Raw genomic sequence first — 23,770 nt, 5'->3', positions numbered from 1 at the left:
CCAAAGCCACTGGTCACCGTGGATCTGAACTCAGGAAAGTTACCCCAGGTCAGAGCTGACATGCAAACATTCCCAGGTGGAGCTATGTTTTGTTCTCCTTCTCGGATCCAAACCCGGCCCTGACTCTCTGAAAAGCCTTGTTCACGACAGGGTCCATCGGGTCCTTTGTCCCCAGCTTCACTGTCCAGTGGAAGAGGAACATCCGCCGCCTGCTCTGTCTGCGGTTCGGGCGGCAGGCGAGGGACATGGGCGTCTCCCCCTTGGCATCTCTGTCGTTGATGGAGGCCCCATATTTGAGCAGGAGGCTGATACAGTCCAGCCGGCTCATGGCTGCAGCCACGTGCAGGGGCGTCCTGCCCACGGGGGATCTGCCCTGACAGTTGGCACCTGGGAAATAGGAAAGTTGGCTGAGGGAGGGCCCCCTGCTGGCAGGAGCCAACCTTCTGGAAACCCGTTCAAGAAGAGAAGCATGGGAAGGGCCCGGGCTGGGAAAGGAATGCTTGGAAGAACGAATAACCGAGTGCACGGGGGGGGGGCACTGCTGCATCTGCCCCCTCCCACCCAGCATCCAGCACTGCCTTCCCCCCCGACCCCATGCTTCTCTTACGGCAGCCAATGACCTTCCTACAATGCCTGTACCACTCTCCCGCTCAAATCCCATTGTTGGCATCTACCACCCTTGGGGTAATGTTCTAGGTCTTTACTGCTCTATCTCACCCACCCCCCCCTTATCACTCCAGCATTACCCCCCGCCGTGATCTTCCTCCCCCCCACCACCCATGCTCCACTTACACCAGCCTTCTGGCTTTATCCCGTCAATATACCTGCTCCCTTATCCTGCCCCAGAATCTTTGCACATGCCGTTCCCTTTGCTAACAACACTCTCATCCTTTTTTTTTTTTTTTTTCCTCCTGGGCTAACTCTATGTTTCTTGAGGTTTCATTCACTTCCTCGTGAAAACCTTCCTTAGCCCTCCTCCCCACAAATCTCCCTGCATTTGTTCGGCAGACATTCTGCGTCTCCAGAACACGCCATGCACGACTGACCATGGAATTAATTATTTGTAATAATTTGCTGACTTCCCTTCATAAACTCCACAAGGGCAGAAAACACACTTGTTTTGATCACTGCCGTTTTCATCCCCGGCACATAGCACGACGCCTGGAGAAGACAGGCGCCTGGGAAATGACAGATGATGGGCAGCCTGACTCATGGACAGACTTCACTTCGACTGAATTCCTCACTGCCTCCTGCAGATGGAGGGGCTAATGACAGGTGTCCAATACGGACTTGTTGAATTGAACCAAATTCTGGGTAACAAATATCATGACACAGAAAACAAGGCAATTCAATTACGTGCAGCTGACATTTCGGTAGCCAGTGTTTATGAGCTATGGCTGGTCAGTGAGGTAGTTTTAAATAGGTTCCCACAACACTTAGCCTCAGCCCCGGCGCCTCTTCACAGCCACTGTCTGCAAAGGACAGAAAACTTTGCAAAGCTGGCTGTAATTTTTTAACTGGTGCTTTCAAATACATCACAGTTCCATCAGAGTGAAAATGACTTTTTATGAGCTTAACGGACTGCTGGGTTGTGAAAAGCCCATATTTCATCTTACAACAGGAGAAGTGCAGAAAGCAGTGGAGGAAGGAGAGGAGGAGAGTCAGAAAAACCTCTACCCATCACAAACGTGCGGCCCCAGCATCCTGCCCAAGCATCTGAGATGCTTTCCCAGCTTGGTTGGTGGAAGAGGGGGAAACAACACAGAGAGCCTGGGCTCAAGGCCGAAGGCTGGGAAGGAAGGGTTTAACTTGGAGGCGAGTTGATATGGGAAACCCTCAGATGAGGCCCCCTCCTGAGCCCCAAACCATTGACCAAATACCACATTCTTCCTTTTTCCCGAGGAAGCCAGTGGCCTGGGATGTCTGCAACTGTGTCTACTGTTGGTGAATGGTCTACACCTCAATCAGTGGGCCTCTTTTCCCAAAAATACTCTACATCCAGGGAAGATAAAATGTACTCCCACAGAACCTCATGCAAAGCCCTTTAACTCGGAGACAAGGCAGGCTAAGGCTTCTATGTCTATGGACAGAGAGAGAGTGAGAGTAATTGCCCTTTGGTGGAGGAGAGATGAAAAGAGGGTTTGGGGCAAATTCAAAGAGCTTGGAGAAAGGAGACTGGCTAGCCTGCCAACCACCAAGGCAGGGATGCCGGTTTGGGGCTAGACCCCTCGGACCACTGCAGAAACGGGACTTCGGGTGGGGAAGAAATAACAAACGGGATGGGAATATCCCCAGCGGAGTGTCTGGTCGGACGCAGTAAACCAGGAAGCCCGGTGACTTGGTGTCCTGAAAGGTCCATCTTCCTGAGCCCCAGCCAAGAGAGGGGACACAGCCTCCGATAAGCATGTCCAAAGACCCCCTCAGACAGGGACTGAGAGGCCCGATGGGGACCTCGATTGGTGGTTGACAAACTTGGGTCCAGGAAACCATTACTGAAGGGACCAGAGGGCAAGCCACTGTGTCCCCCTTGCCCTCAAAAGAACCCCACTCTTGAACGTACTCAGCTGCTATCAGAATTACCATGTTCTAGAAGGTACTGAACAGCCTCCGAGTGACCCCTGTGTGAGGCAACACAGAGCGCCATGAACGCTCTCTGAGAAATCCACTTCTCCCACTGCTTGTCATCAAAATGCTGCGAATTTGTTGTTCGGTAGAAAGAATCTTCGGCAACACCGAGGCAAGACAGCTGGGCGAGATAAACAGAGTTACGCACGTGAGTCTGGGTGATTTCAGAAGTGCAGATACACCTGGCTGGTGGGTGACGGGATGCTCTGGAGGGAAAGTTTGCTCGGATGCCACATGCAGGCTGGTGATGGAATCAGACAGCGGAGAAGCTGGAAACGAGCCAGGGGAAGACATGTAACTCTCTCCACACGTCCAGGAAATACGAATTTACCATCAGGCAGCCTCGGGAGGCAGGAAATTCTTCCTGTCCGTGTTTTGAAGAGAGAAAATAGCTTTTCTGGGTGTCCAGAGGAGGGGGGTTACGGCTCTGAAGGAAGACCCCAGCCGATACGGCACGGCCTCCCCAGAGGGGCACAGGCTTCTCTGGAGATGTGATGGATCCTGGCCTTCCGGTCTATTTTCGGGCCCATTGTCTCCGTTAACTTTTGGGACACTCTGAACTCTGCTCCCAGGTGAATAGCAGCCCCGGGATATAATCATCACGTGGAGAATTAAGGCTCTGAGCACAGGAGGACGACTACGGGCTCCGACAGAGAGGAACTCAGTCACAGATGTGCAGCATCCGGTGTGGGGCGAAGCGGGATGTGAGGGGCCCCCAGCGGGGTGACAGCAATTCTGGCTCAAGAGAGGAGGGACTCACCCATCACCCATGTCCAGAGCAAGAGCCAGAAAGTCCAGGCACGGACACAGAGCCAGAGGGGAAGCAAGGGAAGGCAGGGGAAGAGGAGAAAAGCAGGAAGGAACCAGAGGGTTATGCAAACAGCTGGATGGGCCCCGCCCTTCCTTCTAAGGCTCAGGCTCCAGGGCAGCAGGGTCCTGGAGCGGTCCTGGCCCCGCCTCCCCCAAGCCCACTGCCCCTTCCCAGACCTAATACCAACCCTCCTCCCACACCCAGCCTTCCCTGATCCCCATCCCAGCCAGAAGTAAACTCTCTCTCCTCCACAAGCTCATAGCTTCTCATCCGAATTTATTTTCCAGAAAGAACATGCACTTGCCCCCTTGTGTCTGAATGATTCATCTTCACTGTTGGGTAGACACCCTGATTTCCTCCTCTTGCCTTCCAACTCCCACCCCGGAGCCCAGCTGAGCACCCAGCTCAAGGCCTGGCCAAGAGTTAACGGCACCCACTGTGTTTCCAAGTCTCTCCCCCTTGGGTGAGGGCAGACCACCCCCCACCCCGGAGGATTTTTTGCAGCATTGAACACTCTGGGCCACACGTTTCCAAGTTATCTGGCATTCTCCACTGTTAACTTAGGTTTTCAACTTTACAAAACAGACACATGAATAGAAAATGCGCTGCCCTGGTTCCTTTTGGGGCGGGGTGAGAGGGTTACAAATCACAGCTACGTGGACACAGTGAAATCGCAAAAGCCAAACAACAAATGGAAACACTCGATTTGATCATGATGACATGAGTCCTTGTTATCTTTTTTCTCTACTCTGAAACTTTTACCCAAATATTCATATTAAAGACTAAGCGAATCCCCCCCCCCCCACACACACACGCCCACAATTTACAGCTGGTTCATGAAGTATAATATCCATTTAAAGAAGCATGAAAACACCTTGCTGGAATCCCCTTCCACGGCCGCCAAAACCAGTTCCGTCCATCCATCATAATGCCAGATACGTAATGAAATAATTCCACCAGGAACAACATCGTGGAACTTCAGCGTAGCGTTATCCATCAAAATTCCTGCAGGGAATGATTTCTTCTTTAAAAAGAAAAATCGCGCATTAAAGATAAACTGTTACACTGGTTTAGTTAAGAGATTACCTGACCTTGGGTATCACAAGGATAATTTGAGAACCTTGAGCACTCTCATTTGATGACCCCGCATCCGTCTGTTTGGGGTTATTGATGCTTTTTAGAAAATTAATTTGGCTTAGTTCAAAGAGAAGCCAAACCAAAAAGAAAAAGAAAAAAAGGCAATGATTTATAAAATTCTGTAATTGTAACTTGACCTATGGCAAAAAATTACATGAGTGAATAAAAGTCGTTTCAGGAGGCAAACCCTAAGTAGAGCTACTTGAACTTGAAGTAACTCTATATTACAGATGTGGCACAATGCGGTTATACAAGTTATAGATGTTAAACTAAAATACTAACTAATTCTGGTTAATGTTGTCATCAGTTAGCTTAAAGAGATAATAATGACAAAAATTTGTTGGATCTTTCAAATTGCGCTCTGTGGCAGCATTTCTCAACCTTGGCGCTCCTGACATTTGGGACCAGATGACCCTCTGCTATGGGGTCTGTCCTGGGCATTGCAGGGCGTTTAGCAGCAACCCAGGCTTCTACCCACGAGATGGCAGTAGCCCACTCACCTAATTGTGACCACTGAAATGTCTCTAGATGTTGCCAAATGGCCCCTGGGGGACAAAATTGCCCCAGTGGAGACCCTATGGTAATATAAGCATCTCAGTGACTTGGGATGGAAGAGCTCCTTTCTCTGGGAGGTTCTCCCCAAACAGCCCCTTCCTCATACGAAAGAATGGGGGCCGGGAGGTGGATCCACTCACACTTCCTAAATTCAGACCCTTTGGGGAAGACCATCAGAATTAGTAGAAGAGGATTGTGGAACACTTTAAGAAAAATGCAGTTGTTTTCAGTTTACTTTTTTAAATACACACACTTCTTCCTACATGGCCACCTGTAACCTAGCTGAAGGATAACACAGTCCTTTGTTTTCTCCAATAAGCAGTGCCAAGAATGGAACCTCTCAACTCTGCCCAGGTTGGATTATCATGTATTCCAAGTAGAATTCATGAGTTTTTTGGTTTCATGATTGAGTGATTACTAAGTGCCTGTACCCAGCACCCACATTCTTTAATCCTCACGACGAGCCAAGTTCGTCCTCTCCGTTTGCTGCAGGAGCGGACGGAGGCTCGCGTGGCCAGCGAACGGCAATGCTGGGACCCCAGACCTGCCTTTCCTCGGGCACCATGTGACGCTCACTCTAGATTCTGTTGGCACCCTTTGGTCCCCAGCAACTCCAGATGGTGGATGTAAACGCGGAATAGCGATTAGCAAATCTGTTAATTAGGGTCTTATTTGTGGTTCTGACACAGAGAATAATCAGTAATTAGTCTAAGTAAGACAACTCGAAGACTTCCTAACAACTTTGAAAAAAATGGAGCAAGGCTGTGTTTCCCTGAGAAAGACAAGAGCACAATGCACACATGCTAAACAGCTCTTAGAGAAATCAGAGCACATTCTCCTTTTACAGGCAGGCAGCAACTGCCTTCAGCTTACACAGATACTAATTATCACCAGCTAAATACATTATTAGAGTTGACAACAGACGTGGAAAAGTGACCCGCCCCTCCAGGAAGATGTTCACCCCCCTTTAGACTTGTGTCTCTCAGGGTTTTCACACACATTATCTCATTTGATCCTCCCTGGCAACCTTTGAGGTGGGTAAAGAGGCATCAGGCTGGCTATTTATCAGCAGAAGCCCACATTTCTTCTACTGACGTGGTGTACCTTCTCTCCTTGTTTGCCGTCAGCAGTAAGGATGGCAACCAAGCTTGAGAGAGGTCAAGCTTCTAACAGTTGCTAAGTGCTTGCTGAGTGATAGGATTGTGACATCAGTGTAAAGCCACCCCATCCCTCTCATTCCCTCTTAGCTTTCTTGAATTTATTGCTCAGCATAGCTCATCGGCAAAAATAAATTAACGGAAGGGGTGCCAGACATCTGTAGTTCAGGACACGTAATTTTCGAATTACTTGTTTCGGAACTCTTACTAAGTTCTTCCATAGCTCACTTGACTTTTAACACATTAAGTACAGGAACATCTCTTTCCCGATAAAGCCTCGAAAATGCTCCAAAGCATCTTCCAAATACGCCTATAGCAAAGCAAATACATCATCAAAAATGCTTAACCGATTTCCAAGAGGGCAAAGGAAAGGATTTTGGCCTTCAATATACCTTCTGAGTCTCCCGATTCACTTCTGCCTAAAGGGGGGACACGGTACTGAGAATCCTAGAGCTAACGGGGCTCTGCTTTACAGATTAGGAAACTGAGCCCCGGAAGCGCAGGGCCTGGGAACACGATCCTCGTGCAGACAGGCTGCTTTCAGACCTCTGTCTCCATGGCTTCCCGGCCCCTGCAGTATAACGGCAGTCTCTCTGCAATATCGGCTGTTCACTTTCTCTGTGCAGCAGACCAGGGAGTTTTTGATATCTTCGTTTTCTTGAAGTGTTTTCGCATTGATTTCAGCCAGGTGGGGAGATGTCGGAGCCTGGGGGCTTTGATCCTGCTCTCATGTCCTAAATCCTGTAGGGGACGGATCCGGACAGCCAGGTCCCCAGGCTGAGGGAAGGAGACCGATGGAGGGAAGAGATGGGGCTCTAGGGCCCTTGCCCACCACGGGGTGCCTCCCCCATGGGATTTGTCTGGACATGGGGCCTTGGGGTCTTGATTCAGTCACAGTGAGCTTTGGGCACTGGCTTTCGATTCCGGTTGGGCTAGCTTTGAGCTCTTGACATCACAAGGGCGCAGCTTGAGATCAAGGTTCTGATACGGACTGGATCAGTGCCAGTATTCAGGGTTCAAATGTGGATATGGTTTGTTTTGAGCTTTGGGGTCCCAATGAAGGCAGAGTTTGCTCTGGATTGGGGTTCTGATGAAGGCAAGGTTTGCTTTCTCTCTGGGAGTCCTGGTATGGGAAGGGTCTGTTCTGGGATGCAGAGTCCTTCTGTGGGCAGGGCTTGTTTTGGGATTTGGGGGTCTGATGTAGGCCTGGGTAGTGTGGCAACTGGGGGTGAGGAATCAGACAGGTCTGCCCCGGAATTCGGGGGTCTTGAGGGTGACAGGTTCGGCTCTGAGACTTGGAGTCCTAATATAGGTGGGGTTTGGTCTAGCATTGGTGGTTCTGGTGTGGATCAGGTTGATGAGGGATTTGGGTTTCCAAATACAAGCAGAGTTTGCTTTGAGTTTGGGGGCCCTCGTGTAGGCAAGGCTCGTTTTGAACTTTGGCTTCCTTACACAGATATGGCTGGCTTAAACCTTGGACTGCCAGTGTGGACGTGGTTTCTGTGGAGGTTGGAGGTTCAGATACGGGTAGACTGGACTTGAGTTTGGGGTCTTAGTGTGGGCAGAGTTTGTCTCACGTCTTGGAGCCCTTCTGATGACACTTGGCTTCGGGTTCTGCTGTCATCATGGTGAGCTTGGGAACTAGCTTTCAGACGTGGGCAGAGTTAACTTTGAATTTGGGGGTCCAGATGTGGGAGGAGTTCACTTTGGGCCCTGGCTTCCTTACGTAGACGGAGATGGCTGATGGATTGGGGTTCAGATGCACAACTGGTTGAGCAGAGTGGGGCTCAGCATTGGGTGTACCTGCTCTGGGATCTAGGGTCATGATCTGGGTAGTAGGCTTCATGCCCTGGGATTTAGGTTTCTGTCGTGAGCCAGGGTCACCCGAGTATTGTGTTTGAGATTCAAACGTGCATATGGTTCGTGGAGAGATATGGGGTCCTGAGGAGGGCAGAGTTTGCTTAAGGCTTTAGTGTCCTTGAGTCTACATCGTTGCTGGGAGGATTGGGGGTTCGGATGGTCACATGGTTAGCCTGGGGATTGGGGGGTTCAGTCTTGGGCAGGTTTGTTCTTGGTTTGGGGGCCCTGAAGTGGGCAGAGCTTGTTCCGAGCTCTAGAGTCCTTGCGTGGACACCGCTGTCAAAGGATTCGGGGTTCTGAGGTAGTCATGGCAACCCTGGAGAGTTGGGGTTCAGTCTTGGGCAGGTTTGACCTGGACTTGGGGTCCTTGCACGGATGTGGCTGGCTGGAGGGCTGGGGGTTCTGGTGTCCCACAGCCCAGCACAGGGACTTGACGTTTAATTCCATCTGGGGTCCTGACACGAGCAGCTTTGCCCTAGGTTGTGAGGTCCCGCTGAGGACAGGCGTTTCAGGCATGAGGTCTTGTGTGGCACTGCTGGCTTTGGGACTTGGGTCCCTGATGAAGACGTGGGAGTTTGAGAGTCTGGTGTTGGAGGGTGCTGCGGTGGCAGCGTCTGTTTCGGGATTCGGGGTCCTGACGTGGACAGGGCTGGGCTCAGGCTGGCAGGCCAAACTAGACAGCTGGCTTTGGGCCTGGAGTCCCAGCACAGGCACGATTCGCTTGCCGATTAGGGTCTTGCTGCAGACACGGTCTGCCTGGAGATTTGGGGTCTAACGTGAAGCTCGGCTTTTCTGGAGCTGGGAAGTCCCTATGTGTCCAGGGTTGGCTTTTCCACCCGGGGTTTCAGGGGGGTGGGGTGTGACATCTGGGGGTCCTCCTCTAGGCGGGCTTCCCTTCCCCCACTGCGGGTTCAGAGGGGCCTGGGCGCCCCGGGTCGAGGGAGTACACGGCGCCAGGAAAGGGGTCGGGCAGGGGCCACCTTGGTCCAGGTACTGGAGCCGCTGGAGGTTGAAGGGGATGCCGGCTATTAGGTCCAGCTCCTCTTTGAGCTCCCGCACCGTCATGTCGCTGCGGCAGCCTGTCACTCGGAACATCTCCCCGGAATCTTCCAGCAGCACCCGCAGGGCGAAGACGTCGGAAGCCAAGCCGAGCGCCAGGCTCACAGCCTGCGGGTCCCCGACGCGGCTCCGGCCTCGGGCGCGGGCGCGGGGCTGCGCGGGGAAGGGCCGCGGAACGGCCGAGCCCGCCCCCCCCCCCCGCCCGGCCGGCCGGCCCGCCCGCAGCGGGGTCCGGGCGAAGGGCGCCCCCCGGCGGCCTCGCCGCCGCCGCCCGGTCCCGGCCGCCCGGCATCGCCGTCCCCGCCGCGGAGGCCCCTCCGGGACGGCCGAGCCCCCACGGCCCTCAGTGGGCCGACGGGCCCGCCGTTAACCAAGGCGGGGCTCCACGTGGACGCGGGTGACGCGTCTGAGATAAGGCGAAAGGGCCCGGGCGCTTCTAAAACACCGGGAGGCTGTACTGAGATCCATCCAGAGGCCTGGCCGAGGCCGCGCGCCCCGCAGACCCAGCACGGCCGCATACCCGACTCCTCCTCGCCGCTTCCGAGCTGCTCTCGCCGTCAGTGCCTTGAACCTGGAAGACGAGGCGGCTCGTGGCCGTTGTTAGGCAACTGTGACCTCCTCTCCATGTCTGTTTAAAATACAATCACTGCACAATTCGGGGCCAACTACCTGTAGGAATTATGCGTGAATAACGCTCTAAATCATCTTTGCATGCGTCGTCTACAGAGGGTGGTAAAGTGCAGACTTTAGCCATGCTTAAAAATCGTTATTTCTTAGCATGAAGGAAAAAACCAACATTGCAGAAATATGACCCCTTTCAAGCCCATCTGGGCCCAACTTGATAGTGAAAAAACCTGATACTTGGCCCCTCCGGAAGTGGGAGACAGACCTTCCTGAAAATTTGCAAAGCTACATCAAAATCCGTCCATGTTGAAAACGTTCTCGAATTCTTGAAGTGAGAAAGGTGCTAATGAAAACACTTAGCAAGGAGGAAATGTCCACGTGGGGAAAAGCTGAGATGGTCCTACTGTTGAGACGCCTCTCAAGGCAGCTGTACCTGTGAGAAACTATCTCGTGCTTTTCCATTAATTCACCGGAGGAGGCAGAGTGCTCAAGAAAACAGGAAGCTTACCTTCAGTGGTCAAATCAGACACTCAACACTGCACCTAAGAACAATTAATACGTGAAGACCTAAATTGATGGAGAAGCTACAGGAGAGAACAGCGAGGGCAACCAGAACAAGCTTAGAAAAATCTCAGTTATTACCAAAGAAGAATAAAATGCAAGCTTTCAACATACTTTTTGCAGAGAAGTTAGTCATAAAAATAGCTTTCCACTGGAAAGGCATTCATATTAAATTATAGAAGAATTTTAACACATAAACTGAACATTTTAAGGTTAGATTATTTACCAAAGAGTCTCAACAAATCTCTACCAGCACATCTGACTCAGCAGGCAAATCCTACACATCACAACACCAACTGACTTTTTTTTTTCCTTAACGGAAGATGAAGCTCTGCACAGAATACAAGATTCCAGTTGAGTAATTCTACTTGCTGCTAGATCAACAGACTTTAACAACACGATAATCTCAATTTCTAGGCGATAAAGAAAAATTAAAAATTGCTGGTTACTGAAGCAAAACAATACCTCCATCTATTTACTTTAGGCAAGTACTAAATACAAGATAGATTTTTTTTTTCTTTCTTTCTTAATATGTAGTCTCCAATGTATTAACTCACTCTTTGCTGAAGTTGTCAAAATGCTATCCTGGGTTGCAATGTGAAATTCTCATACATGTGCCTTATTTTCTTTGGCACGGTATAGATTCCTTCCTTTCTTTTTAAAGAGTCAGCCCAGTGGAATTTGGGGGAGGGGAAAACATCCTGTATACCAGGAAATTCAATATATAGCTCCAGAAATTTTATCTTTAAAAAAAAAAGAAAAGAAAGATAAGAAAAAGGTCCAAGGGAAGAATGGAAACAGCTAGCGTGCCCTTTGCAGCTAGCTCTTGGACCCCGAATGGGCTGCTCTTTCCTTCCCTTATGCTTGCCTTTGAGAAGATAAAAATATAAACAAGAAAAATAACTTCAGCATACATGTGTGCAGAATTTAATCAACTGTCTATAGAGCCTTGAGTTATTAATTAATGCAAAACCTGTTTAAATTCTAATTCTCTTAGTCTACATTTTAAAAGCACGAAATCTAAGTTCTGTGTACTTAGATTTGAAGAGTATCATAATTTAACCTCCCAAATCACTGGTATTTGTGGCCAACTATATAGAGTGATCAGAACTATGATTTCCTATTTTTTGTTAAGATTCTAAAGCATCAGATATAAAGTCAATATCCATGCATCTCAGTGATCAATTTCCCCCCACCCCCAAGTTCTTAAACAAATGATAATATATCCATATAAGAATGAAAATCTTTCTGCTTTATGCCTTTATCAAAGGCCAGTACCTATCTCTATGGAAACAGTTCCCGCAAGAAGAGGAGGGGGTGAGTGCTTGAGGAAAAGTTCCGAGTACAGTTTACAACAAAAGTACGATATTAGAAAGATGGCCATAAATCAGTCGTTAGTAGATTTCTTTAACTATCACATTTTTCAAAAGTAAACACATTGGGCTATATTTGCAGCAACTCAAAGTGGAGCATAAATTTAAATGATATATTTGTTCTGTTCACTGATAGGAGGCTAATCTTACATTAATATATTTTCTTCCTGTCAAGAGTTATTTACATATGTACAGTATTTCAGTTAAAAATAAAATATAATACCATAAACTATATTTTATAGGAAAGCATGAGGGAAGCCAAATATACAAGTCTATCAAAGACTTAAAAGCTTCTAATAACGTACTTTATTTTTGGGGTGGAGGTGTTGGCTGGGGGTTAAATAATATAGTCTGTAATAGAGAAAACAAACCGCTCACAGGCAGTCTGATGCCATGGAGGTCCCCCCCCCGCCCCCTCAGTGAGCCACCTGGTTCTACAGCCTTTTCACAGATTTCCTGATCAGGCAGGTAGGGGCACAGAAGCGCAGCACAGGCCAGGCCACCTGGGGCTCCTGCCTGTCCCAGCAGAAGTTCCTGTGAGTGCAGATGGGAAAGGGGTCATTTGAGCACACAACATCAGAGTTTCAGAAATCTTTCCTCCCTGGGCAGGTACGATACAATCAGTTCCCCTTCAAGGAATGGTGAGCAGCATATGCCACACGTGAAATGACCAGATTGTGAGTGATCACAGACTGGTTAATTCTGGTTTTCTAGCATGGTAGTGTCTATACTATTCCGCCGCTTTGGTTCTAGGGTGGTAAAAAAGGAAACATCTTGGTCCCAGTCAGACTGCAAAGCTAAGACAGTCTCTTCAAAGACTTCAAGATGAGGGTTACCGGCATTTCTAAAATACACTAAAGAGAGAAAACCATGAAACTAAATCACATGTGCCGAGAACTGTGTTCAAAAACATACTCTGGTTTGGGTTTTTTTTTTTTTAAACCACGTCTCAGGACAATAAACCATTTTTCATAGAGTAAGTCCTTTAAAATGATAAAATTGCTTGAATCAAAGGGTATTTCCTAAATTTTAAAGACAAACTTCTAAGAATAGGCATGCATATTTTTTCAACTATAACTAAAAATCTTTTAATATTATCTTTTCTTCCCTCCAGTACAAAAGAATTGGCAACATAGAACACAGGAAGGGGGGAGCAGGTTGCTGGCCAGATGGGGTGGAGGATGGGAGGGAAGTGGCAACAGAGGGATATGCAGGGCGGGAGTTAAGCTGTTCTCCTGAATATGTGGTGTAGAAGTCAACTATCCAAGGGACACAGTCTTATATTAAGTCCTGTTCAGGTTTAAAATAACTGACTAGGTTGGGGTATAAACTTTTTCTGACTGACTACAAAATTAATACCATTAAAACCTAACCATAGTTAATGCTTAAATTGACTACCTTTCATAATCTGTCTCTGTCATAACTTGAAGTTTATAAAAGCTTCCCTCATTTCTAGAAGACTATGTAATATTTTGCATTTCAGCATGTTTATTAAATATAAAACCGAGCTATCTTAATTCTTAGTCATTTTATAAATAACATAGTTTATGCATAAAAATTAACATATCAATTTATATAATAGATCTGAAGTACGATACCACACAATTTGCCACAGTTCCCTAAAGAGGAGATTTAGCTGCTGCCTGATGAAGTTTAAAATCCATAAGCTCGGGCTTCCCTGGTGGCACAGTGGTTGAGAATCTGCCTGCTGATGCAGGGGACACAGGTTCGTGCCCTGGTCTGGGAAGATCCCACATGCCGCAGAGCAGCTGGGCCCGTGAGCCACAACTACTGAGCCTGCGCGTCTGGAGCCTGTGCTCCGCAAGAAGAGAGGCCGCGATAGTGAGAGGCCCGCGCACCGCGATGTAGAGTGGCCCCCGCTTGCCACAACTAGAGAAAGCCCTCGCACAGAAATGAAGACCCAACACAGCCAAAAATAAATAAATAAATAAATAAATAAATAATTTTTTAAAAAATCCGTAAGCTCAGAAAAATGGTCCACGTACCCTTTTCCAACAGTGTCTGTCTTAGAGCTTTGGCAAGCAAAACCCTTACATTTGGCACAGGATCTGATGCAAGGCTTAAAAGGCTGGGGAGTAAGTGTTCAACAAACTGGTCCACAGGGATACACTCCTCGCTCACCACTGCCTGTGATGAAGAGAAAGCCAGAGCCGAAAGACGGACCTTTTTCAATAGTGACCAGCACGGTTTTTCTAAAAACATACACTTCTGTAATTCCAAAGAAGTAATTTCAGGATCTTTTGGTCTGAGGAGTGTCTGTGTGTGTCTGAATTTTAAAATCTCAACCACCGCATTTGGTTAGAAACATAGTTAGCACTTTTATAATTCATTACCAAGCACTGGGGTACAAGTGAGGCAATATTTGGTGGGGGAGGCAAAGGCTTTGGAGTCAGACAGGTCCAGGTTCAAAACCTAACCTGGTCACTTCTAGCTTCGTGGCCATGAGTAAGTGGCCTCACCTTTCCGGGCCTCGGTTTCCTCACCTGTACCATGGAGTAGCAATGGGGATGGCGGATCATTTTTGCAAAGGCTAGCGTAGTGCCCGCCAACAAGGGTTGGGAACCTTCACCCCTGTTACTCACCAGAGCTCAGGCTTTGAGGGCAGGGGCCACGCCTATCACATGACAGCAAAATCCCAGACCCCAATTCAGTGCCCGGCCCTCTGTGAACAAGTAGCATTTACTGCTGCTCTACTTACAAAGAGTCATACGTGGATTCTCCCATTTCATTCTCATAGCCAGCCATGGAAATCAGACTGAGCCTAGTTTTACAGGTGAGTCCAATGTTGTGGTCATACCCAAAGGCTCAAGACCCACAGGCAGCAGCAAGGTGGAGATTCCAAGGCAGGAATGTGGATTCTAAATCCTGTAGCTCTTCCCACTACAGGGTAACAACAGCAGCTGACATGTACTAAGTGCCTTCCAGGTTCCTGGCACCGTGCTCGGTTACTCAGATGCATCAGCTCACTAAAGCCTCAGGGCCGCACCAGGAGGCAGGCCCGTGCCACAGGAACTCCATTTCACAGAACACGGAAAGGCCGTGCAGAGAGGGTGCTTTGCCCAAGGCCACCCAGCAGGGAAGCAGTAGACTCAGGCTTCAAAGTAACAGGTTTTGACTCCAAAGTCGGCCCCGCTAACCTCCAGGTTACGACCTCTCCCTGCATTTAAATAGTAATCCATGTGCCCACTGGGAGGTTCTCTTGGCTGAGGCCACTTTCCTTTTGTTTGTGTTATTGTAAGTTTTCTAAATCTTTAATGAAGGCACACCAAAAAACGGATTCTTCTTGAACAAAATTAGTTGGTGCCTTTTCCTTCTGTTTCATCGCGGACTGTCTAAATCTCAGAAAAAAGAATTTAAAAATAAAAGCAAAAATATCTCATTTACCCTTTCTCTACAAAATAATGGGCAGCACTGACTTCTTCATAAAAGTCTGTGGTATCAGGCCTGTGGTTTGTGACTTTGGCACTTACCCTGCCCCCCACTGCCCTTCTGCAAGTAGATGGCCAAAGTACCCCTGTGATACTCCTGCAGGCCTACAGGGGGCCCTGGTGAGTTCTTCAGTAGGGAGGCCGGGTGGTTCCGGGTGAGGGAAAGGGGGCTGCGGAGCCAGGGGTCAGGTAGAGCCCGATCACAGCTTTACTGTGTTACTGACAAAGCCGGGTGACAGGTACATGCAGGTTCATTCTACTGTTCCCTCTACCTTTGTATATGATAGACCGTGTGCATGAGGAAAAGTTAAAACTGTTAAACTAACACTTTAGCAGAAAGAAAATCATGGCTTTACGCTTCCTGGGTGATCTTGAGCAAGTTACCTAACCTCTCTGGGCTTCAACTCCTTCAGCTAAAAAAGACTGGTCTAAAAGTACATGGGTGCACCGAGCTCAACACCTGGCAGACCTTACTACTAGGAACAGATGTAGGATGAGATGCCCGGCACACAGAGGCGATCAAAAACGTCAGCCATCCTCCCCAGCCAAACATAAATCACGCCCTCATTTCCGAGATGCTAAGTAGAGAGGGTGACCTGAGGAGTTGACCTTCACCTGAAAGGGATGAAACGGTCTCCGAGCTGCCCTACTGCTGTGCTCCTCATGCCACCTTCCTCCTTCCCTACTGCGGTGGGTGCAGTGATGAGCCGCCCTGGACCGGACATGACGGCAGCAAGGTCTGGGCCGGGCCCCCAGCTCCCTGGATGGAAAGTGCCGGAGGGCAGAAGGTCGCTCCTGTTCCGTCTCCGGCGTCTAGAGCAGGCCTGGCACACAGTAGGTGCTCAGTCACCACCCACGGGATGAGTGCACAGAAGGGCTGGGTGCCCTGCGCAAGTCCCTTTGCCAAACTGGGTGGTCACATCTCCTGCGAGATAAGGGGGTTCGGGCCGCTGCTCCCCAACTTGCTCCCCAGGTTCCTGGCTAGTCCTCCGGGGCTGAGATCCTTTGCCTGGTGCTGTGTGTTGATATCACACGGCAAACATACGCGCAGGGTAGATGCTCCCCCCAGGCCCTGCTAACCTGACAAATGAAAGCAAACGCTTGCCTTCCGACCCACTTAGAACAGTGCCGGAACCTTAGGATGAGTTCATTGATGAAATTTAACCCCACCGCACTTTCACTGTTGGAATAGAACTTCTGCAGAATTGCTACAACCTGTGAAAAATATTAGGAGAGCGAATTTAGAATGCTGTCATCTACTTGAATTATGAATACTACTCTACATGGAAACTAGACATTTTGATGCACCCTTCCACCTTTAAAACGAATTTATAAGCACGGGAGAAAGTCATTTTTGTCACAGTGATCATTAGAACACAGAGGAAAAAAGATGTTTAAATATATGGTGATATACACACACACACACACACACACACACACACACACTCACACCCATAAAACCCTTCATAAAAATGAAATGTAAGAAGGGACTGGTGTTAGAAAAATACATTATTAATCTTAAGATTCCAAATTTTAGAAAATGTCCCCTTGCATAACAACTAAATCATTACCTTTCAGAACATGTCATTTTTATAAAATTTTAGCACCATCAGAGTACCTTAGTAAATATTTTCAAATGAGATTTTTTTTTCCTCAGTATTCAGCTGGTATAAGCCCACATAAAACAGGATCGGCTTTTCTTTGCTGGAGTTTTTGCTCACTAACTACTTTTCTACAAAACAGTGCTGGAGAGTCAACCCAATCTGTGTTGAAAAGAAACACTAAGCCATTGTTTAAAGAGTTTCATACATAAGGTGATTTATCCACAATTTTCATCTCTCAAGCATACTGCTTAACAAAAGAGCTATCTTACATATTGATAAAACTATAATACAGTTCCTAATTTCAAAACTTAAAAGTTGCTTTCATGGGTAAATGGACAAATTAAGCCCAGAAAAAAATAAAGAAGTTAAAATGGAAGAAACATAAATATTCCTTTTTCTAAAAATCATAAACAGAAAAGGTCATGATTCCTTACTAGCTTGAAGGAGATCCACCGAACTTCAGAAACTTTATCTGCGCACAACTTTAAGGCAATATGCACTAAATAATCATAAACATCATTAGGATTATAGAGTTCCAAAATCAGTATCAGCTGTCTGAAATTTAAAAAAAAAAGAAAGAAAGAAATTGTTTTGGGGTGAAAAACACATTATCAACCTCTCTTTATTCTCATTTCATTTTATAGATAAAAATAGCCAGGCTGGGAGATCAACGGAAGCAGAAAGCTGAGTGAAAATGGCCACGCAAAGAAAATTGGGGGGAAAAAATCTTAATTCTTCATCTCTCTCTCACACACAAATCAAACAGAAAGGAAATAAATTAAACTTTGTAAAACAGAGGCTGAGAAATTTATGAATAGGGATTTAATATTTCAACTTTAGGTTATCAGTTCAAAAGCACATAAAACTTTAAAAATCAGATAACATAAAAATAGCCAGGACGCTGAAGTTCCCAAAGATCAACAGATCAAGGGAAAACAAATGAGATTTCACTGTCTCCACAGTGTTCCTGAAGCTGCAAATTAAATTTTCTGCTTTTGCTGGCCGGCTCACGCACTGTTCACGAGCCTTTTTCAATCCAACAAGGTCCACCTGGAGAGAACGGGAGCACGAGCTCTTTACTCCCAGGGAAAAATTCATAAGATGGCTGGTGGGAAAAACCTACTACCAAAGCTTTCACTGTTTTCTAAATGGGGAAGGGGAGAAGGGTATGAAAATAAATGGCATTATTTCCACACTGGCAAAGAAAGGAAATGAAAAAGAGATTGGAAGGAAGCTAGAATCAAAAGCCAGGAGTGCCGGTGAATACTTTCATATCAAAAAGCACTGTTTTCAGAAAAATGATACCAATATCGTGGGCATGGAAGCACAGAATTCATATCAGTGGCTTTGGCTTCAATAACCACCGCAGAGATGTTAGTTAGATAGCCCGCGCTCGGAGATAACGCCGTCGGGCGAAGCGAGCTGAGCCGAGCCGAGCCGAGCCGAGCCGAGACGGCCCGGCCCGGCCCGGCTCGGCCCCGGGAAGCAGGTCACAGCAGCCGGCACCGGCTCCGGCTCTGGCTCCACACCGTCCCCGTCGCTGGTCCCGGTCCCGGGAAGCCGGTCAGCCGGTCCCCAGCCCCGACTCCATCCCCTGTCTCCGGCCCCAACCCCATCCCGGGGTCCCCAGTCCCCGACCCCATCCCCATCCCCGGCCCCGACCCCATCCCCATCCCCGGGAAGCAGGTCAGCCCGGGCCGAGACGGACCTCGCCGAGTTCCCACACTCAGCCGCTAGAGGGCGCTATGCTTTCATGGAAAAAACGTGGGCCTGTTTTTCCTCGGTTCTCTGAGAATATACGCCGGGAACGTGGCATAATGACTGAAACCTCAATCTCTCAAATTAAGCATAATGATTAAGGATCACAGCAAAGAGGAAATCTTTTAGTTTGCCCCTGGCATCGGCCAAATCATAACCTGAATAGCCGCAAAAGCCTGATGGATTTCTACAGGGAAGACAATTATTTGAGAGATTGCCAGTTGAGGGCAAGAAAAATGAAAACTAGAGATACTGAAATAAATCTCGACAAGGTGAAAACTAAAACCCAAACAACAACACCACAAACAAATCCACTCAATACTGCGGAAAGCACATTATACACCTCGGGATGGAGAATTATTTAAAGTGACACTTTCACTCTTTTAGAATCACTAAAACCTTGAACATTCCTCCTGCTGGCACAAAATGGGGAATTAAATAACTCCTTCACACACAAAATGATGTACAGATCTGAGCCACCTTGGGGGACGTTTTTATTAAATAATCGCTTCATCTGGGTTAGACCTTTTCATATCTCTCACTGTAACATAATTTTCCTTAGTGGCTGAAGTGTATAAACTGCGCTGTGCCCTTACACAGAGGGCTACACTCAGAATGTTCAAGAAAGCTTTGGCAAAAACTGCTCCGATTAATAGGAAAATATTGAAGAGCGGGTGATTCATCTTTCATTGGGTCCGAATAAATTGGCTTACAGAACAGCACGACGCTCTAATTCCAAAGTGACTCTCGCCCCGCCTGCCTCTGAAAATGAATGTCTCCCCAGAGACTGTGGTATTTGTAACTTAGAGCTTTGGAATTCAGTTTATCCCTTAATAAAAACATAATCTCTTTATCCAAAAGAACACTCCTACTGCTACTTTAGAAATCAATTATAAGGTAGGGAAATGAAGAATTATTCCGTCTAACTTGCCTTCTCATAACCCCAACCAGGCTTTACTTACTCTGCCAATCCGTATCGAAACCTCCAATTCCTGCTGTTATCGGTCACTACAAATTCTTGAAGCTGATAAAGATATTCTCTCCTCTTGTCTTCATGAAGCAACTATTTTTTAAAAATGTATATGTAAGTAAAAATACATAATCCTTCAAAATGTCCCCAAATAGACTGCTTTATTATACTTCAGATTATACATTTGTCACCGGCCAGAACTGTGCATTTCCCTGACTCCTTGTACTCCATTACCCAAACCTTTCTCCCCTGGTTCGTGTATGTGCTTGTGTGTTTCTACACGCCCCCTACTCATCCTTCTTTCACAATTTCCTGCCTGAAAAAAAACCAAGCATGTGTGTGCTCGGAAGATAATGCCCCGGCTGCTTCCCAGGGAGGCGGCACTGCTCGTGTGCTCCTGCACCAGACAGGAAAATCTCCAGCGGTGCGGCATGCGCCAGACTCCGTCAAGGGCAGCTCCTGGTCATGTGGACGCGAGTAATTAGTTTCTCTAGGTCATTTTTAAACTCTTAGTTTTACGCTCATCATTCCTCTGGGGCGGGGTGGGGGGGGGGGCGGGCGGTGGGGGGGAAGGCAAGAAGGGAAGCAGCAACATCTTGCAAGAAAGAGCCCTTCATGCAGAACTGAGATTGGATTTCAGCTGGGCTCTTCCCTTAGGTGACCCCGGGCAAGTCACACGCCACCCGGGAGCCCGGTTCCTTCTTTCTCAGAGTGTGCTGGGCCATCTGTCTACCATCCTCCATGCAATCAGAACTCTAAGGGGCAGGAAGATTAGGAGGAAAGATAAAAATATTTACCCATCACTGAAAGAATGCCCACTTTAAGATTTTGGATGATATGCTTCAACTGAAGAAACCCAGACAGCTGTTTCTGGTTTTTTTTCCACTGATACTTTACATATCCAGGGTTTGAAAAAATTGTATTGGGACTTCCCTGGTCATCCAGTGGTTAAGAATCCACCTTCAAGCGCAGGAGACGTGGATTCGATCCCTGGTCGGGGAACTAAGATCTCACACGCACAGGGCAACTAAGCCCACACGCCACAACTACTGAGCCCACGCACTCTGGAGCCCACGTGCCACAACTAGAGAAGCCCGGGCACTGCAACAAAGAGCCCGCACGCCGCAAAGAAAGATCCCGTGTGCCGCAACTAAGACCCGACGCAGCCAAATAAATCTATAAAAATTGTATTGAAGAGGGGAGATGTTTTTGTTTTAATCCTTCTTCCTACCTTTAGAAAGTCATACAGGTGTTTCAGAACTCCTATTCGTACTTCATCCAGGTCCTTTAAAAATCCATTGAAGATGGGCAGCAGGTCGGCAGTCGTTAACTGATCCCCAAGGATCACAGCCAGCTCGTGGATGGAGAAGGCTAGGGTCCGAAGGACCTTCCACTGGGGGTGCGCAGAGACATACGGACCACAAAGGGCAAGCATAATTCAGCGTTATCAAGAGCGTAAGTGGCATTTGTGGAGCCAAACTGATACTGCCAGGGGTTGACCACTTAAAGCTTCATTTCATCAGAGACCAGTAAACAAGCCAATGGCGGCCACATAAAATACAGCTCAGCGAGCAGCCTTGCCGCAGCTTCCCTTTCTGCCTAATTAGATGACCCATCCTATTCTGTGCCTGCCCCTGAAAAGGCTCCTTTTACCTGCACGTCGGAAGCCAGCGTCTCGTACGTATCTTTCAGGCAGTGCCAATTCTGCCTGCCCAGGGTCAGCGCCACCCCCGGGAGGCTGTAGGCACAGTGTTTGGCTATGTCGGTATTGACAGTCTGGGCTCGAGCTGGGTCGGTCATGGACACGTACTGATCTAGCAGGGGCTGAGGTATTATATCCTGGGAAACAGGAGAGAAAGGGAACCATCATGCTTGCAGTAGAGAAGGAGAACACTCACGAAAGACGAGGACATTGGAACTTGGAGGTGAAAACAGCAAAGCGGGAGTATAAGAGGAACAAGAGGCCTTCCCAAAGCTCGGGGCTCTGGATCGCACGATCTTCTTGTTCGGCATGTAGTGAGTTTTCAGCTTGGTCTAAAGTTAATGAGCAGTGGCCCCGCTCATCTTTTCTAAACTGGTCCAACACTGGATATCACAGAGCGCAGTCTGGAATATCAGCGTTTGGCTGGTCTGGTACACGCGGCTCTGGAGGATGCAAATTAGGTCCTCTCTTCTCAGTAACTGCCCCCAGCACCTGTGGCCAGAGCCCCGACACTCTGCTCACTGCTACCTTTTTCCAACTGATGGGATACTGCCTTCATGAGACATCACCCACTTACCTTTTGCTCTGCAAGGACAAGGGGATACAATAACGAAAAACCTTTCCCAGAACTTCCATAGCACTAGAAGCTAATCCGCAAGACAGAACAAAACCAAACACAGTTCAACAAAGGAAGCTGTCGAAAACTTTTCAGACAAAAAAGGAGCTAAATGGGTTGGATAAACAGACACTAAATATTAATGTATACATGCCAAATTCTTTTCTCGTATTAGATTTGCTTTATTAAAATACCTTCGAGATTGTTCAGGAGACTTTAAACAACACTTGAGAATTTACTTTTTTTAAGTTGGAGAGGAAGTATCAGCACACAGATTATGTCATTAATATCGAGGGAAGAAAAACATTCGGTTCCAGCAGCCGTTCTTAAATTTAACTTCCAGAAAATGTAGTTTTGAGTTGCTTTTCTTTTCAAGGAATGAACCTGTAATTTAGATTTATCCTCTTCAAGTGGGCTGCAGCCATGCCTCTGGTCAGTCTCCAAGCGGTCACTGGTTCCACTGCCAGGTTCGCCTGGACCCTGCAGAGTTGATCGGGCACATTACCAATGTAGCCCAAAGAAGGAAGCTGTCCTACCACTCCCCCTTCAAAGAATCCTCTTTCAAGGCCAAAAATGACTTCTGCAGACCAAGACCAGAGCTCCTCTGAAGTCAATGGTATCCCTCCAGATGTGAAAAAATACATTTGCACAGTTGTACATGATACCGTACAGGTCAGTCATTTCAAGTGCATTTTAATTTCAACACTGCTTGAGGCCCTTACAAAAGACAGGCTCTTGCTAGTGAGTACCAACAACTCGAGTCTGTATTTACCCTTCTTTAGGCCCCAGGGTCCCCGGTGTGGTTAGCTGATGCCCTTAGGTAAGGGTCGCATGTTTAAAGCAGAGGCCACTCCAGAAGGCAGGGCGAGGTCTGCAAGAAATGGTGAAGAGCGCCTCCAGCATTTCTCAGGGACGAGAGAGTACAGCGCTCTGGACTCCAGACAGAGGATGGAGAGGTGGCGGGTTGGGGGGACCCATTTAATCTGAGTGAAAAGATGTGGCTGATGAACGGGTATTTACTTAGAAAACTGTTCTCAGTTTTCACATGTACAAATACCGCTAATGTTTGCTGATGAACCTTTACATTAGGTTAACAATTAAAATGAGCAGGGCCATCCAGCGGTGACATATTGGTCTCTGGTCGTTGATTAACATTAACTGAGATGGACCTGACCTTCTCCTTCAACCATAACATGGATTTTCCTACTTGCACTTGAAATGTCATACTGTCTACCAGCTTAATGGATTCTGACAAATCAGCTCAATATATGATCCGGGAAAGTCGATTAATACACCAATAGACGCTTCATTTGCTCTGAGGCACACTACCAGAACCTTCAATGCCCAAGGTTTTCACTGAAATGTACTGCTTATTTTAACAGAGGACATGATAAAACAGAAATATTTTGGTATGATGACCTAAGACCCCAATTTTTCCAAGTTCATAAATTCATATAGCTTAATAAATAATAAATCGTTATTCTTCTTCTAGGAATTAATTTTATTCCAGAGTCTTTAGTGCCATAGTTACATACAGCACTTATTCCAGGAGCCAAGTTAAGGTTTAAGTAAACCACCCCAAGTCAAGGCAACCCCAGAAGGAATTGGGAGGTCATTTCCCCAGAAAACCACCTGGCAGCCAAAAGAGACAAGTGGGAAAAAACAGGCCCCACCTTCCCCTGGGCATCTCGGGACCCAGTTGGTGCACGAAGATGGCGGAGTGGGAGCTGGGCCAAGGCCAACGCAAGGGCCGAGGGTGACCAGCCTCCCAGCCTCACCTCCTCTTCTGTCCTCATTGCTTAAGCTCTGAGTTTTTTTGTTTCTTTTTCCTTCTTTTGCAACTAGAAGCATCCTGACTGATCCCTTAGGAACCTAAGAGTCAAATTCAAGAGCCCTGACATCCCTCGCC

The 23,770-nt window shown here is 47.6% G+C and overlaps 2 protein-coding genes across 2 annotated transcripts in view; both read right to left on the bottom strand.

Moving 5' to 3' along the window:
• Window positions 1–30: 30 nt before the first annotated feature.
• On the bottom strand, window positions 31–9,255 carry ANKRD60 (ankyrin repeat domain 60). The gene is made up of 4 exons (XM_059896046.1): window positions 9,126–9,255; window positions 4,311–4,441; window positions 2,581–2,746; window positions 31–387 (listed from the first exon to the last, which is right to left on the bottom strand). Exons 1-4 carry the CDS (start codon window positions 9,238–9,240, stop codon window positions 83–85), a joined length of 717 nt encoding a protein of 238 aa, XP_059752029.1. The 5' UTR covers window positions 9,241–9,255; the 3' UTR covers window positions 31–82.
• Window positions 9,256–12,458: 3,203 nt separating this feature from the next.
• LOC132349442 (serine/threonine-protein phosphatase 4 regulatory subunit 1-like) overlaps window positions 12,459–23,770 on the bottom strand; it is a 65,420-nt gene continuing 54,108 nt past the window's right edge. The window contains 8 exon segments of the mRNA XM_059897823.1: window positions 12,459–12,616; window positions 13,769–13,910; window positions 16,292–16,426; window positions 17,250–17,370; window positions 19,536–19,636; window positions 20,775–20,936; window positions 21,197–21,382; window positions 22,246–22,341. Of these exon segments, the coding sequence (XP_059753806.1) occupies window positions 12,459–12,616; window positions 13,769–13,910; window positions 16,292–16,426; window positions 17,250–17,370; window positions 19,536–19,636; window positions 20,775–20,936; window positions 21,197–21,382; window positions 22,246–22,341 (1,101 nt within the window).

Source organism: Balaenoptera ricei, chromosome 15 (assembly GCF_028023285.1).
Source record: "Balaenoptera ricei isolate mBalRic1 chromosome 15, mBalRic1.hap2, whole genome shotgun sequence".
NCBI classification, from domain to species: Eukaryota; Metazoa; Chordata; class Mammalia; order Artiodactyla; family Balaenopteridae; genus Balaenoptera; species Balaenoptera ricei.
Note: the sequence above shows the minus strand (reverse complement) of the source record. Positions and strands in the feature narration are given on the sequence as shown.

Coding starts and splice junctions, on each gene's coding strand:
- ANKRD60 (XM_059896046.1), bottom strand. CDS start 9,240: ATGTTCCGAGTGACAGGCTGCCGCAGCGACATGACGGTGCGGGAGCTC. Junction 4,442..9,125: donor GCTCCAGTACCTGGACCAAG/GTGGCCCCTGCC, acceptor CATTCCCTGCAG/GAATTTTGATGGATAACGCT. Junction 388..2,580: donor TCAGTACCTTCTAGAACATG/GTAATTCTGATA, acceptor CCTATTTCCCAG/GTGCCAACTGTCAGGGCAGA.